The sequence below is a fragment of the Poecilia latipinna genome, unplaced genomic scaffold (assembly GCF_001443285.1).
Source record: "Poecilia latipinna isolate Pla-1442-1.1 unplaced genomic scaffold, P_latipinna-1.0 Scaffold511, whole genome shotgun sequence".
Classification (NCBI taxonomy): domain Eukaryota; kingdom Metazoa; phylum Chordata; class Actinopteri; order Cyprinodontiformes; family Poeciliidae; genus Poecilia; species Poecilia latipinna.
The window spans coordinates 275,056-291,273 of record NW_015113127.1 but is presented as its reverse complement, the minus strand read 5'-3'; the positions used below and the strand labels follow the sequence as shown (position 1 = coordinate 291,273).

The 16,218-nt window shown below is 39.2% G+C and overlaps 1 protein-coding gene and 1 long non-coding RNA gene across 4 annotated transcripts; one reads left to right on the top strand and one right to left on the bottom strand.

Moving 5' to 3' along the window:
• Positions 1 to 1,448: 1,448 nt before the first annotated feature.
• Positions 1,449 to 13,041, top strand: LOC106952400 (SH2 domain-containing protein 4A). Of its 3 annotated transcripts, XM_015040484.1 has the most exons (7): positions 1,449 to 1,722; positions 1,839 to 1,892; positions 4,292 to 4,643; positions 8,102 to 8,216; positions 8,417 to 8,528; positions 8,627 to 8,837; positions 10,370 to 13,041. In XM_015040484.1, the coding sequence occupies exons 3-7, from the start codon at positions 4,463 to 4,465 to the stop codon at positions 10,531 to 10,533; spliced, it is 783 nt and encodes a 260-aa protein (XP_014895970.1). In that variant the 5' UTR covers positions 1,449 to 1,722; positions 1,839 to 1,892; positions 4,292 to 4,462; the 3' UTR covers positions 10,534 to 13,041. The 3 variants fall into 3 exon arrangements, with proteins under 3 accessions (XP_014895970.1, XP_014895971.1, XP_014895969.1); XM_015040485.1 differs by lacking the exon at positions 1,839 to 1,892; XM_015040483.1 differs by lacking the exon at positions 1,449 to 1,722 and having other exon boundaries at positions 1,735 to 1,892.
• On the bottom strand, positions 12,939 to 13,626 carry LOC106952401 (uncharacterized). Its single transcript, XR_001425977.1, has 2 exons — positions 13,323 to 13,626; positions 12,939 to 13,237 (listed from the first exon to the last, which is right to left on the bottom strand). It is a non-coding gene; the product is annotated as an uncharacterized LOC106952401 (long non-coding RNA).
• Positions 13,627 to 16,218: the final 2,592 nt, after the last annotated feature.

Sequence of the window (16,218 nt, the reverse complement as noted above, 5' to 3'; positions counted from 1 at the left end):
AATATGTTACATAAATATATGTATGTATTCACTATCACTCAAGTCAGTATTTTTAGGAAATGTCCATTTTTTATTTGATACACTGGGGAATATAAGATACGTTAATATTAGTTGTTTTTGTTTACTTATTCCATCCAAAGTCACATCTTCTAATATTTATTATAAGATAAAGGTTGCTGAAGCTTCTTTTTTTAAATTAATGTTATTCAAATTCCTATTAAAAGTGAAAACTCTCATTGCTTTTGGTCAGTAAATGCATCACCGTCGCATTTTAGAGATCAGAGAAGAGCAGAAATTGGCAAGAAAACAAGATGGGTGCACCTCTGCATTTTGAAGCATCCCATAGCTTCCTGTTTTCCTGAAGTTTGAATATAATATGACTCAAAGACCCATTTCCTGTGGGCACTCTTCAAAATGGGAAAGACAAGAAAACTTGTGTGTTTATCTTCATATTTCAAGCTTCAGATGACTTTATTGTTTCCCCCTTCAGATTAAGTGCTTGTTGTGTCTGCTACATTACACTGAAGGCTCCTTCCAAAGTCCCTAAAAAAATAGAATTCCCTGCAATTATGCAATCTGTGTCACACACTAAATGACAGATTGCAGCAACCATCTTGGCTATGAACATGTGACTTTGTCTTGCTATGAATAGCTTTAGTCACTCTCAGGTATGCGACCGATATTCACGCCATCCACTTTGGCTTGTCAGATCTGGCAGCAGCAGAGCAAACCCAAAACAATGGCCACCGGTACCAGAACTGTGTCAACAACCTGTTGACAGGAAAAAATCCCAAAGGACAGGCAGCCGTGCTTCCTTCCTGCGCATGTGTTGTTGTAATCGGCGGTTTTTGACTCTGGCAGGATTTCCCTCAGGGAAGACAATGAAGGAAATCAAAGAAAAGTGAGTGTTGGAGATATAATTTGATCAGATTTGAAATAATAAGAGATTCTGCTCTGATTCTACAGGGAGAAAAGTTACTGACCCTGTGTGGATGATGACATATGGAAATATTAGAAGCAATAAAACACACAAGCGTTTTATTGCTGGTCATGTGCCAATTAGATCATTTTATCTCCTCATATTTTATTATCTTTTATCTGTGCAACACTCAGAGTTGAGTAGAGTATCCAAAAAATTGTACTCAAGTAAGAGTAGCACAACTTCAACATATTTTTACTGAAGGTAAAAGTAAAATGTAGCCGTCCAAGTTACTGAGGTTAGAAAATGAAAGTATTTAATAAAAAGGCTGCTCAAGAGTCACTTAATATTTAAAAATTACATAATCAGACACACCAAAATATAAATAATGTAGAAATGTTTGTATTTTAAGGGGTCAAAATAAAAATACTCACAAAATGACAAAATTAGACAAAAAAAAACATTATTCCAAATAACTGTTTTTAAATATAAAACTTATGAAACTAACAAAAACTGCAGGTCTGTGTCTGGGGAATTTTTAGTGAAAACAAACTCAAACAAATTTTACTCAAATAAGAATAGTGACACTTCATTATGAATTTACTCAAGTCAAAAGTAAAAAGGATAATAAAGGTAGTAAAAAATTACTCATAAAAGTGCACTTTTCCAAAAAAAAAATTACTCAAGTAATTGAGTAAATGTCACTAGTTACTCGTTAACATTGCAGCGACGTTAGCTGGAGATGCGAGAAGGAAAGAGGAGGAGGAGGAAGAAAAGATGACTGCCAGTCCGTCCCACTCCCGGTGAGTACAAATGCAGCCCAGAAAACTTCAGCTTTCATACCTCAGCTTTTCACACACACTCAGAGAGAGAGGCGTGCTCTTTCACGTCACACACACCCATCTATCCCAACCCGCAGAGGCACCGGGAATCAGAGCGGAGCGAGGAGATGCCACCGGCTGGCAGACACTGAGTAAGTCCGCTCTCCCTCCTCTCTTTCTCGGCCGGGTCTCTTTTGTTGTGTCATGGCGGCTCCACGGTCCGTCCCAGCTCATTTACCGCTCGCCTCGCGCGCCTCTCCGCCGCTCTCAAACGGCCACTGTTAGCTCAGACTGAGGGACTTTTCAAAGTTTATCCCCTCTGTATGCAGGGCACACTTGCCTCTCTCTTCTCCTCCCTCCTTCCCTTCTTCTCCCGCGGCTTTCTTCTTCTGTCCCCTCCAAGCCAGAGAGGCAGGAGAAAAAAGAAAAAGAAACTCCTGCACTAATTAGCATGTGAGCGCTGAGCCACAGGTGGATGTTTTAGCTTAAATGACAAATTTAAGTCAATCGAAATACAAAAACGGGTGTTTGCTTTCAAGCTTTTAAAATCAGGCAGCCTTAAATTGTCTTGGTCATAAATAATACAGTTTTAGTGCTCTTAGAGATTAGGCATGGAGTGGAATGATATAAATAACATTTTACATGAAACTTCAAAGCGATCTGACTGCTTTTCTTTGAAGCAGCAATTACACTGCAAAAACACAAAATCATACCAGCCGATTTTAGTCTAGCATGGTCTTAAATAAGACAATTAACTTACAAGTAACTTTTTAGCGTGATATCGGAGCTCGTTATAAGTCAATAATTCATTAATATTAGTGAAAAAGTACTAGCTACATGTGAAACAAGTAAGCCAGTGGAATAAGACATTTTAACTTATAATACTGGAAAAATGTCTTGTTCCACTAGCTGATTATTTAACTTAAAATGAGTGCTTTTCCTTTAATTTTCATGAATTATTTGTTTAAAACAAGCTCCTATATCTTGTTGAAAAATTACTTGCAAGATAGTTTAGTCTTATTTAAAGTGTACTAAGATATTTGCACTAGAAACGCGTCCGAAAATAGTTGGTAAGATTTTGTGTTTTTGCAGTGTATTCCTTCTGTTGCTAAAATAATTGAATTACAGCTGTTTAAATGCTATATCTTTACTAATTTCTATTTTGACTATGTTGTGCAGACTTTTACAGACATATATATGGTTAAAATATTTATTTTATTGTAATGGTTGAGTAAAATGCATAAGCCAGCTGGGTGGCAGTGCACAGAAATGCTGTAAACAGTTGGAAAATGTATAATTTTAATAGCTTTTATTGTTTCATAGCCAACACCTTTCTGCAGTGGGACGTTTCACACCGACCACGTTCATGTTAATAGATCTGGATCGGCTTTGACAACCAGTGATTTACGATCGCCTTCCTGCATTCGACCTCTAGTCTGCTGTTAAGAAATATGATTATATGACTCCAGTAAATAGCATTTACCAGCAGGAAGTGGCATGTTTCGGTTTGATCGTAATCTCTCATATATCATGAGAGTTAACAGGGGCCAACCCAGGATCGGAGCCATAATCAATGGGAACGGGGTGTAATGCAAAGTTTACTGAAAAAGATGTATAATAAATTTAATTATGTGTTAGACAGGGAGACTTTTATGACTGGATTGGTTTTAGTACATGGGCTTGAAATGATTTGTTTATGGGGATAAAATTGGAAGCAGAAAGCGATGAAATTGCAAAGTGTGTGTGCAAAATATGAATATAAACTATTAAAGAGGCAAATTGACTTTATCAACTCTCTGAAGACTTTCAGACACAGAAAATGGGGAGTTTCTACACAGAAAAAAATTCAACTATATTTAAAAAAAAAGATAAATACTTTTTGCCCATTTAAACAAATGTGCAAATTCATTGTAAGCTCTCAATTTTTTCATCTTTGATTTTTTCTTTCTTACTATGAAACGATATTGCCCCCAGCCTCCTCCACAAGTGTAGATTGGTTAATAGTTACCACAGACTCGAACCCTATTGGCTGTTTGGTCGGGTATTTTTCAAAAGTGCTTGCAAGACCGAGACTGCCTTTATTGACACACACACACATACACGCACACACACACACACAGCAAGAGAGAGGTCAGGGGCAATTCCTGGTTTTTTTTTTTTTTTTTTTTCAACTTGTGGACTTCCTGACTGGAAGAGAGCCCCGGCGTCACGTGGGTCGATAAGGTGCAAACAACAAAAAAAAACAAGCATGTCTGTTGAAATGAATTATTGAACAGGGTTCTTGTCTCAGTGTCTGTTACTCACAGATAATGTGGAGTCATTAGCACCCCACCCTGTGAGTGTGTTGACATACTGAACCTGCCCCTGTTTGCCTTTCAGTGTTTAGAAACTCAGCAGCATTCCCTGCTACACACACACACATTTACTTGTGTGGCAGAGGGGACATTATTTGCTTGGGTCCCATTGTGACCTGCCAGCCAAAACAAAATTGAATGGAGAGGGACTGAACAATGCAGCCGATCTAATCTCTCTGTCTCTCCAACATTCACAGCAAAGGCAACAAGTCTTGAAGGCCAAAACTGATCCGGATACTCCAGACCTCCACGTCCAGAGAAACACAACTGACGAAGGAGACCACTTCTTCCTCCTCCTCCTTTTCCTTCCCCGATCCGAGGGAACTCGACTCAGGAAGAAGCGACTGCAGGACGGACAGAGAGTCAAGATGCTGGCTCAGATCCTCAAGGAGATGTGGGTGGACCCCGAGGTGCTGGAGGCGCTCAGCGAGGAGCAAAAGAGGGTCCTGTTTCTGAAGATGAGAGAGGAGCAGGTACGGCGCTGGAGAGTGCGTGAGGAGAAGGAAGAGAGAGAAGGAAGGACCAACAGGAACACAAAGCCCAAGAAAGGTATGGAGCGCAGCACTCCTTATGTCGTACCTGTTAGACTGGCAGGGGGAGAGCTCATAATTTAATTCCAGTAAACTATACTGAGCAAGAGTTATTGTCAATAATACAAAAAGAATGAGGCATTAACAGGTGGAGCAACATTTTTTGCTGGGTGTTTTTTTGAGACGTTTGAAGAAGTTGGCGCTAATTTAAAGCAACAGATGGTTCTCTTTCACTTAAACTCAGGAAAGCAACTGTTTAATTTAGATCAGGCACTTCATAGACCCCACGTCTGCTTATCTTGACACCAGACTGAAACACTTTGACATGCATGATAGTTGTAGTTTTAATGAAAGGTTAAATAATCGCCAATCCACCACATACAGCACTAACAATGAGAATTAGCATCCAAATAAATGGTCTTTTGAAGCCAAGTGTTTTCACTAAATTGATAAGTCCTTACTTTAAACAATGACCTTCCTTCAATGAATCATGTTATACTTATATATTTAGAAAGTGACTTTATGACAAATACTTCAATTAGTGTATTCAATTAAATCTGACAGCTAGCTTTATACATTTTTAAGCTAGCTAAAAGTAAATCTGTTTTGACTTTGAAAACAGATTGCTGAACTTATATATACTTGTTAGTTTATTTCTTAGTTTGGTCTGAATAACAATGTTTTGTCAGCTGTTATTCAGTTTTCCAGTCTAAGGTAAAGCTACATTATGAGATGCCGCTCTGCAGTAACTAGCTACAGTTAGCAAAAAGGCTGCAATAGCCCGAAAATGGCTGAAAAATACATCAATTTAACTTAAAACTTAGTTACTATTTAAGACATTTTAGGGTTCAGAGGGTAACCACTGACAACAAAATAGCCGTTTTTATAATTTCTCCATCCATCTATTATTTATAATATTTGGGTGCAACAAACAATCTATAGGTATGTTGTGAAGACGACACTTGTAGGCTGTTTTACAAATAATTAATTCTGTAATCTTCTAAACTCAAAGTGTGCACAAGTAATGAAGCAGGAGTTGTGTCTCTAAGGTTACCAATCAAATTAAGTGTTTGGGTTTTTTTCAGCCTGTGTTTTAGTCATTAAACCCAGCCCTCCTTCATTAGAAGTGCTGATCTATCTTACAAAGACGCTGTCATCTTAACTAGTTCAGCTGCACAAAGGGAGTGTACTTACAGTGTGTGTGTGTGTGTGTGTGTGTGTGTGTGTGTGTGTGTAACTGAAAGCTGTGTGGGCTGAAAGCTGAAGAAGATTGAGTAAACCCTGTGGTTTCGGGAGTCGCCACGCTTTAGACCACATATCAAGTTACCATCTTTGTTTACCCAATCTCTGCCATGTCACCTGAGAGGAGAGTGTGTGTGTGTGTGTGTGTGTGTGTGTGTTAGCATTGCAGAAGATATGCTCCACTTACACGTCTTTACTGATGGGCTTCAACGGGTTCATTTAGGCTTATAAATGTCACTACGACACTGTTAAACCTATTCCTGTCACTAAATATACAGATTCTAAAAGGCGTTTAGGTCGCTGTAAAAAATCCATGTTTTTGTGTTTTAAAAAAATTTAACCATGATAAATAATTTAAAAACTTTTATCTCATTTAATGGGTGAATTCATCCCATACAATTTAACTGAAAGACAAAATTCTGCTCGATTTCAGTGTTCAATCTTCCTTTGTTGCAGTTGGTTGTATTCTCTACCCAGAAGAAATTCTCCAGATAGATCATGTTGCGAAGACAACCCCTTGTCCACCATCCCTCAGATTATTTTAAATCAACTTTAATCCTGACCTTTACTTCAACAAGTCCAATAATGTATTTTCTGTTATGAATTTGCAGGGGGGAGAATAAAAATGTCCCTCCATCTTTTGCTTTTTACTAGATATTTGTTAAATTGGGGTCCAAACTGATCTTTAGAGCTGTTAATGGTTGCGTCTCAGGTCATGATGCTGCCACTGCCGTGTCTGAAGGTTTGGTGTCCTTTCAGAGGTGTGCTGTTGTTTATTGAGATGAGATTATTGACAGGTTTGAGATTACTCTGGATACTTTACAATCTCTCCGCTAGGTATTGAATGAAAATACCCGTCAGGAAAATAAATACAAGAATAAAGTCAGAATATTTTGAGGATAACGTAAAAATATTTCGAGATGTCATACGAGAATAAAGACTATATAATACAAGAATAAATTCAAAACTACAAGAATAAACTTGTATGAGTATGAAATCACAGTAGTCAGAAGTCGTTTGAATATAAAGTTGAAATAATACGAGAACAAAGTTGTAGTATTACCAGAATAAGTTATTACAAGATTAAAGTCACAACATTGCAACTTTATTCTGGAAATACTATCAAATAATACTAACTTTTTTAATTTGAGTTTTAAAGTAGTATAATTTTAGTCATTTTTTCTTTTTTTCTGGTAGTATTGCCAATATAAAATCATAATATTGTGACTAAATTTTCACAATACAACATTATTCTGATAATGAACTTTATTCTTGTACAACTTCTCTTATTCTTATACAAGTTTATTCTTGTAATTTCTTTATTTTTTCTTAATTCTTGGTCCTGTTCCATTTTTCCTGCTGATAGTAACAAAGGCAGTGGAAAAGGCCTCTCCTATCTGACTGATACAAACTGAGTAACATGACCCCAGCTGCCCACATGGAGATGTGTTTACACGCAGATTTATGCCTGTAGTGACGTCACACAATGCCCCCTTGTGCGCGGCGGTGAGAGAAACACGGCCTCCTTTGTGGAAATCTGCGTTCAGAGCTCATGTGACCGTCACTTATGTGTCCCTGATGATAACATATCGCTCTATGTGGCCTTTTAAACCGCGTTTCGGTTGGCAGACGGCGCAGCGCCACGTTCTGGGTTTGAATTTCTGTAGCCACGCCCCCGTCTGTGACGTCACGACAGGTTGTTTCGTCTTCATCCGTGGAGTCATGGAAAACACCTGGGCTATCGCTCATTGTGACGGGTGGCTTATTTTTAAACACTGCGTCACGATAAGGGAAAAATTGGACGTTGTTTCTCCAGGGTGTGACTGAGATGTTTATAAAGTTTTTAAAAGGAAATTGTAACGTATGTTTTATTTACTTAAAATAGCTGTGAAACATTTATTTAAAAAGGCCTTCAAGAAACACCATGGGCTTTTTCTTTTTTTTTTTTTACTACCTCAGGTTCAATTTTGTTGTGCATTACATTTTATATTAGAAAACTGGCAATTAACTCAAAGAATAATAAAGCTAAATATGTAACACCAGGATGACCAAACAATGTATTGTCATAGTCGGTTTAACTGAATTTATCCTTGTGCGACAGCACCACCTGCTGGCTGAAATCAGCTGTTGAGAGGTCTGCTTCAGGCAGAACCTTGCTGAGTGTCTTCAATTTTGGGGTGTAGAAAAATAAATGAACCACTTTTTAAATTTTTGTTTGTGTCTCTTTGTTTCTAGCTTCCAGTAAACAAGTGAGCTGGCTCCTCAGTAGGGACGGCGATGTGAGCGTGACTATAATTGGAGAAGTGGATGAATTTAGGTCCTCCAAGGTTCTGCAGAACCACATGAACAGGTAGAAATAGAAAACTCTCCCAATCATCTATGAATGCAAAGGACAGTAAAAATGTAAAATAACAAAAGAAATTTCTTTCTAAAATAACGTGATTCTAAGCCAACAGTTGTAATATTACCCGTTTTGCTATGTGAGGTCAAAATATTTATCTGTGAGCTGGGAGGTCTGCAGAAACAACAATGGATATCTTTCTCTTACAGACTCCTCAGTGATAACAGGAACTGCATCCAGACGGCGGACCTGCTGCCAGGAAGTGATGCCCAGCAGCTCAGCATCAAAGACGACGCCAAGCTCCCTCTCACAGATGTTAATGTGAGTCCCCCTCCGTGCGAGTTTGTATGTGGGAGGCGGGTTATACAAAAACGGCCAACGCGTTGGATTCTGATCAGCATATCCTCAATCACACGCAGGAGGATCCAGGTTCACCAATCAACCAGTCATCTGAGGAGGAGGTGGCGGACTGCAGCACTGATGAGGACCCGAAGGACCCCGACGACGACAGCTGCAGCAACTCGGAGAACGTTATTGAGCTGAACCTCGTCTACAGGCCGCATTTTCGTAAAAGCCTGTTCCTACGAAGCCACCAGTCAGAACCAAAGAGAGTCACTCCACAGGACGGAGGTGAGAGAAGGATAATTCATGCCTGTAGGAGCGGAAATATGCAGTGCCTCGCTAAAGTGTCCATACCTCTTGAACATCTTCACATTTGTAGCTACAAACTTCAAGGTATCCCATTGCCAAATAGCTTGTCACTAGAAAGATCCAGTGCTCAGGTGGGAGAATCTGTTGACAAAACAACCACTTCTAGTCCATATAAAGTTGCCACAATATACAGTGAATGTGTGTGGATGAAAACACTGCAAAATGAAATCTAATGTTATATGTAGGAAGAGTGCCACTAGTCACTCAAACAATATGAAAGGAGGTGCTCAGGTTAAACAAAATTCTAACTTTCACATCATACTGAACACACCATTCCAACAGTGAGACATTCATTGATTTAAATACAGGTCAACCCTAGAAGAAACCCATTACAGCAGGAGTCTCAGTGTCATCACAATCATATCAAATAATTAGGTCATTAGAAGGGCAATATGGAACCTGATTAACAGCCAAAGCTGCCTGGTCATTGCCTTCTCACGCAAATCTTCCTTCAGTGCCCATCGGAGCTTTTTCCCATTTATTTGGATTCTTCCTGTAGTTTTTCTACTGGTCCAATCAGTGAGCAGATGTTGAAGTTGTGAACAATGACATCAATTTTCTGTGCCGACTACTAAACTGTAGTCTGCTTGTAGTTTTAGCAATGACAGCGGAGGAAGTGAACAATGCTGTTCAGTCGGTGTTGGTCACACTTCAAAATATTGAATTAACACAAACAGCCGCCTCATTTGGATCTCAGAGGAGGATTCTTTATAGTGCAGGCAATTTCTGGTTAGCTTCATAGCGTCAAACTGGCGCATTATATACGTCCTGACCAAACATTAGCGATTAGGTAACATTTAAAACTTTAACAGAGGCCACGGCTCCAGGAAGCGATGTTTCTCAATATTCAATATCACAGATGCTCTTTACGAAGCAAAGCATAGAACAAGGGGCTGGTTGCAGTCAGGCTTAAGCTAATGAGGCTACAGACGATTAAGGTGTGGACGACAATGGATATACCAGTCTTAGGCTTAGAGGCTACAAAAGTATTGACCCTGGAGTGAAGGTTCACCTTCCAACAGGACCCTAAATATATAGCCAAAGTTACAGTAGAATATCAAATTAAAGTCTAGACCAAAATCCAAATGAAATTCGGATGCAAGACTTGAAAGTTGTGCCAGTCAGTTTGAGTTTGAGTTATTTTTTCAAAAAGAATGGGCACCTTAAACACAAAGACTTGCCACCCTTTGCTGATTTTTATTTGCTAAAAATATAGAAAACCATACATCATTTTCTTCCTCTTTACAATTATACACCACTTTATGTTGGCCCATTGCATAAAGACCCTATGAAAACATTGAGGTTTGTTGAAATTCGAACTCTACCAAGGTTATGACTATTCTGCTCAGTTCTTCCTCATCTACCGTAACTGAAATTTCTTAGTCAAAACCAACAGAGGAATAATTCCTGTAACTCTTCTGATCTTTCTCTCTCTTTTTTTTTCCCTTCAGAAACTCGGTGGCGCAGAGAGACGTCAGAAAACGAAGGTCGCGTGCCTGATCTCAAGAAGGCGTTTGCGGACGATGCCTGCAGCAAACCACCCGCCTGCAAAAAACCCCCCATTCCTGTCAAACCGGCTCATCTACAGAAAAGCAGCACGGCGCTGGTCCATTAAGAAGCCACTGTGTCTCCACCCTGCCGTACGTCAACACACCCGACCCCTGAGGAGTGGGAGCTGACGCAAACGCCGCAGCTCATTTGTACTCCTGCTTGAGGACCCGAGTGGGGGATAAATACACTGCAAAAAAAAAGTTAAAAAAAAAAAAAGGACAGATGGAGAAGCATCTGTGGAGGGGAGCGAGACTGTGTACTTAATGGGGGAAACTGAAATTCAGACTCTTACATTTTCGCAGAGTCTGATCTCGATGCAGACACTGAGGGGGGACATGTCCGTAGGACGCAGACACAAACACACTGCTGAATGGAAAAACACAGTGGTTTTATACTGGGATGACCTAGGGTGAAGTTGGAAACCGAAAAGCGTCAACCAGTCACAAATATTCATCCATGTTCATATGAGCTCTGGACTTTCTTTTCAGCAGATCCTGGGAATGAAATGACACAAATGGACTCAGTGAAACGGACTTCTTGTACCTTTATCCTTAAAGGGATTTTAGACAATTTAATTATACATCTCAACATTCACATGGGAACGCTCCCTTGCACTCGTTCACTGACAAGCACTGACCTGCTCGTCAAGAGCCCTTGAGGCTCCAGATAAATTGCTCAAGAACTCGTCCAAGTGTTAGCACAAAACCACTGAGCAGTTTCTGGACAGCAACGCCTCTTTGCTGATTCATATTTCATTCTCTATTGCAAATGGCTTAATGGTTCACGTTTGAGCTGCCACTCAACCACAAGGGAAGTTGTTTAATACAAGGTTAGCAAGAAACTGTCTTAAATCTCACTATCTTCTAACTCTCCCAACACGAGTTTGGCTACTCTGTCAATTTCTGAATTTAGCCCAGAAAATATGTCAATACGTTGGCCCGATTGATCAACTCTAAACATCTTTTCAACCACATTATTAAAGAATAGACGTCTTTATGTGTAACAAGTTTCAACTTTAACTTTTCAACCACATTTTACTTATAGAGAAAAGGTCTTTAAAAAAAAAAAAAGAAGAAGAAAAAAACTTTCAATAGGATGTCCATTTCTCTGAATTTGCTCAGTGGGGAAATTTTCAGCAGCACTTTAGATATTGACGTTTCCAAATAAATATTACTGCTTTAAATTTGCACCTTCTTGTGTTGAGCCAATCAACACGTAAGCAAGCTATGACGGAAAATGCGATTTTCTGGATGTGTTAGCATGCTAACGCTAGTATTAAGTGTTGGCTAAATGATACAGAAGGGCTGAGAAGCACAAAAGCATGTGAGAATGGTTAAAACTATACAAAATTACCATAATAAAGTGGACATTATCGATTGGAATACATGCCCGAGGATGCCTATATGTGAAACAAGAGGAAGCCTACATATTTTGCTCAGCCATCGTCATATGTTAGCATGCTAACGCTAGCATTAAACGGCGGCTAAGTGATACTTTGGGAGGCACAAAGGCATGTTAGCATTGTTAACACAGGACAAACCTTACACAATGAAGTTGACTTTATAGACTGGAATACATGCCTGAAACAAGACGAAACTTACATATTTTGCACTAGGATGGCCTGAAGCTTGTGCTGCCTGATGAGATCTCTTCCACATCTTCTTGAATTCTTGGGCTATTTTCAGTGTTTGTCTCAGGTGTGGCTACCACAAGCACAGTTTAAATCGTCAGCATCATTAACAAAGAGACAGTTGTGCTGGGGTAATAAAAAGGAGCTCAGAAAGAGAAGCAAACCTGTTTGCATTAAAACTTGTTGGATCTTTAAGCTCATGATACCTGCTTGTTGTCATCCACTGAGAAGGATTTTTGTCTTATAAGAAACTCTAGTCTCTATGTATTAAGGTGCAACGTTTTGTTTTAATCCTGAACACCCACGTGTCATACAGCTGTGAGTCAGACATCCGTAATCACGTGCTGGTGCGAGCACAAGACATGAGACCTCCGAGCCAGTAGGGTGCCCCAGAGAGCTCACGACTTCACGTACAAACTATAATTATCTGAAACCTCAAAATTTGTAGTCAGATTTTAAAAAAACAAACAAACAAAACAACTAATTGGGGGTGGTAGAACAGGTGTTCCAAAGGGTGAAGCTACAGTTCTGTTTATTTTACATTTTAAAAAATGGAAAATTTAATTCCTATCATCCAAGAAAAAAATTGCTTCTTGTAATTTTTGTCATAACATGTTTAGTACATTCTGTACAGAGTCCAACAGAACCCTGAGGGTGGACACCGCCATAGTCCATCAGATATTAGAAGCTGTGAAAAACATGAAGCCACACAGAACAGAAGCAAGAGTCTTAGTATTTTATGGTTTGTTTGAGATGTAGTTACTACCTAACTTGTGGGTCATGTGTTCACTTTACTTGGTCACCAATTGAATCCCTGCTCATGCTGACTCTGCTGACTGTTTCTTTTCTTCTTTTTTTTTGTATTATAACCAAATGTAAGCATTTGTACTATTTATCTGTTGTCTATGTGGAAAAAAAGGAACAAATTATAAAACGTTGAATTTATGCTGTGAGTTTTTTCCTTCTTAGATTTATATTTTTAGATAGATTCGACAGCAACGAAGTTGAGTTTTATCAGTGATTTGCACAGTGATTATCTATTCAGCGGGATGCATCAGAAAAGCGCCTGGTGGAGATCAAACGGACGGCACGGAGAGCTGATTAGCATGTGGTTTGGGCTGAGACAGAGGCCGAGACGCTTGGGGAGACAGAGCAAATGAGAGTCTGGTCACGGGAAGAAAAACGTCACACTCAACTCAATAAACCTCACCGCATTCCCTCACCTCCTCCACGCCATCAGCCCGTGTGTGTGTGCGTGTGTGTATGTCTGTGCGTGTGTCTGTGTGTGTGTGAGAGCGTGTCTATCCACCCATATATCTTGAATCATGTGACTTAACACAAGTAGTCATGCACACAGTGTGAAAAGCCCCGCTATATATAGTAGGACAGTGTTGGGTTTCCCAGCAAAGCATTGTAGAAGTCGCTTCATCTTTGTTCTCTCAGAAAGTGCCCGTTATCGACTTCTTGTAATGCAGTCGGCCCGCTGTAGGTGGTTCAGGTCCATGGATGCTAGCTGGGGTTAGCAGGTAGCTGGAAAAATAAATGGTAGATTCTTTCATTTTCACCGTTGGGACAAAGAAGGCTGAATACAAATGCACACCACACTTTTGAGATTTTTCTTTTGGAAAAAAAACCCATAAACGTTTTATTTTACTTTCACTTGACAATTATCCACTGTTTTGTGTTAGTCTAACAAAAATCTTTGTCACGTAAGAGTAAGGGATGCTTTGTAACACAATATAATAACTTAGGATTAGCAAAGCTACTTTTTAAGTCACATTTAGGGAAATTTCCTCACTTAGCCCGGCATATTCCTCTTCTTCAATAAGTGATTAATAAAGACATTTATGCAGCTTTTTAAAGAGCAAATTCCATAAACGGTTGAGTGAAAGATTTGAACTGAAATTGCCTCATTCAAATATGATATAGCCAGTCACGGTAATTGGCCTTGAGAGTGTCTCGGCTGTGACAGTTGTTGTGGGAACCGAATGAGGGTTAAACAGACAGAGAGAGAATCGGCAGAGCAGAAACTGGCAGCAGCTTTGAAAAGCATGCCAACAAAGGGAGATTAAATCACTAGTAATCAGCCATTAGGTGACTGAATGGTCCCAGGTTGCAGAATAATTTATTCAAATGTCGTTTAACATCTTAAGTGACTTAAAAAGAGGGTAAAAAAAAAAAAAAACCTCAGTTGAGGAAATAGTGCAAATTTGTCCTTGTCGTTTTACTTTAACTGCTGAACTCGGTCATTGAAACCATGTAATTAGGATCGCAAGATTTTAATGCAGACACTATGCTGCAGTTAGGAGCTCATTATTTCAGGCTATGGTATTAATTAACTGGACTTTGGACTTGTTTACTGAACAAGGTAGAAATCTGTCTATTCTGGCACGTCTTTAATAACGGGGGAAATGTTTTGACTTGCTGTCAATCCAGGATTTTTAATTGTATTTAGTCAAAAAATGAGCTCCATCATTAAACAACTTCATCTAAATTAATCTTGTAAGAATTCATAGACTTTTGGCAATTGTGGGATGCAGCCCTTCAATAAACATCTTAAAAAGAGATAAAAATCTAATTACTTTGCAGAAATAGATAATGTTATGATTTTTGTAGATTACATTCAACTGGTGTAAATTAATGACACTGCTGAAGTTAGCTTTAAGTTCGAGTCCCATGTTAAGTTTGTCTGTTGTGCTAATTAGCAGCTGTTAGCATGCTAACACGACTAGCAAACATGACTTGACAGCTAGCTAACCTGCTGAATGCAGCAAGTTAGCATTCTGTTAATGAGCTCAGTTTTGTCTTAAATACCTTGTATTTATTTATTTATTTTTTTTACAATTTAACTTTGGCTTCAAAATTAAACTCAAAGAGGAAAGTATCATTTTGTAAATTGAATTGAGAATAAAAAAATACATATGATTTATTATTTTCACATATTTAGATTCTCCTTAACTTTTCTTTTGCTGCTGGCCAACAACACACAACACATCACATCTCATGTCTTACATCACAGCTTGAGACTGTATGCGATGCCAGTTACCCACTGTTAGCATGCTAACACTGTGCTAGCTTCCAACAGCTGACATATACTTGCTGACATTATACTTGCATTCTGACTTAAGGGTTTCATTAGACAACTAATTAAGTATTAACTTTTTGTTTTTATCTACAATTTGTTTTAAGATTTTCTTCAATATATTACATATTCTCAATGTAATTTAATGCCAACAACATTTTTCTCAGCTAATTTAGATCAACAGTTGAAGATTATTGGTAAAAATATACCTATAGCAGATTAATTTATTAAAATGTAACGTTAAACACCTCGCCAGGTTCAAACTGTTGTTGAAATGCGTAGTGAAAGAGTGTTCCTGCTTAGTAACGCCGGGGAAAACGTCAGCTCAACATCATGAGGTGACTTCCAGACAAGCCATGATGAAACATCCCTGCAGCCAGCAGGTGTTATCGCTTTGCTTTAACTTCCTGGAACCGTCGTGCCTTTTTAAAAAAATGAGCAGCGGGCTAAAGATTAACAGATTTCTGCGTACCCATCATCACCAAGAATAAATGCGTCTCTCTCTCGCTCGCTTTTTTTTTTTTTTACGTTTATCTCCCTTTTTTTCTGCTACGGAAAGCAGCCAAACAAGACAAACCCAGTGTTGTTCGAGATTTCAGCATATTCTGTATCCACCTTTAACAGATTTAAGTGTCAAAGGTCAAGAGACCCCCTTTGACCTCTGTGTCACCAAAATATCACCTTAGGGCCAGATGAGCAAGAGCTTTATTTTTTCGCAGGGATGTAAGAAGGCCATTGTGTGTGTTGGGAGTTAGCTTGAAGAATAAAACCGAAAAAAACAACAACACACAAACGGACGGAAGAGGCCGGCTGCCGTGAGGCAGTGAGAATACAACCAGAGGAGGAGAAAACACACACACACACACACACACACACACGTTCACAATGAGACAGTGTCTCAGCGAACTGCTGTGGCCAACATTTCAAAGGACTGGCTCCTGAGTGAGGGTCCGCCCAGCAGCAGTGCAGGTTGCCTTGGGGCTGGCAGGTTGCTCCACTGCAGTGTGTGTGAAAGAGAGCGAGAGAGAGAAAGAGAG

Bases quoted from the DNA above. Each gene is read 5' to 3' on its own strand.
- LOC106952400 (XM_015040485.1), top strand. From the start codon at position 4,463: ATGCTGGCTCAGATCCTCAAGGAGATGTGGGTGGACCCCGAGGTGCTG. The intron at 4,644-8,101 runs GTATGGAGCGCA...CTTTGTTTCTAG, and splicing joins GAACACAAAGCCCAAGAAAG to CTTCCAGTAAACAAGTGAGC. The intron at 8,217-8,416 runs GTAGAAATAGAA...TTTCTCTTACAG, and splicing joins CTGCAGAACCACATGAACAG to ACTCCTCAGTGATAACAGGA.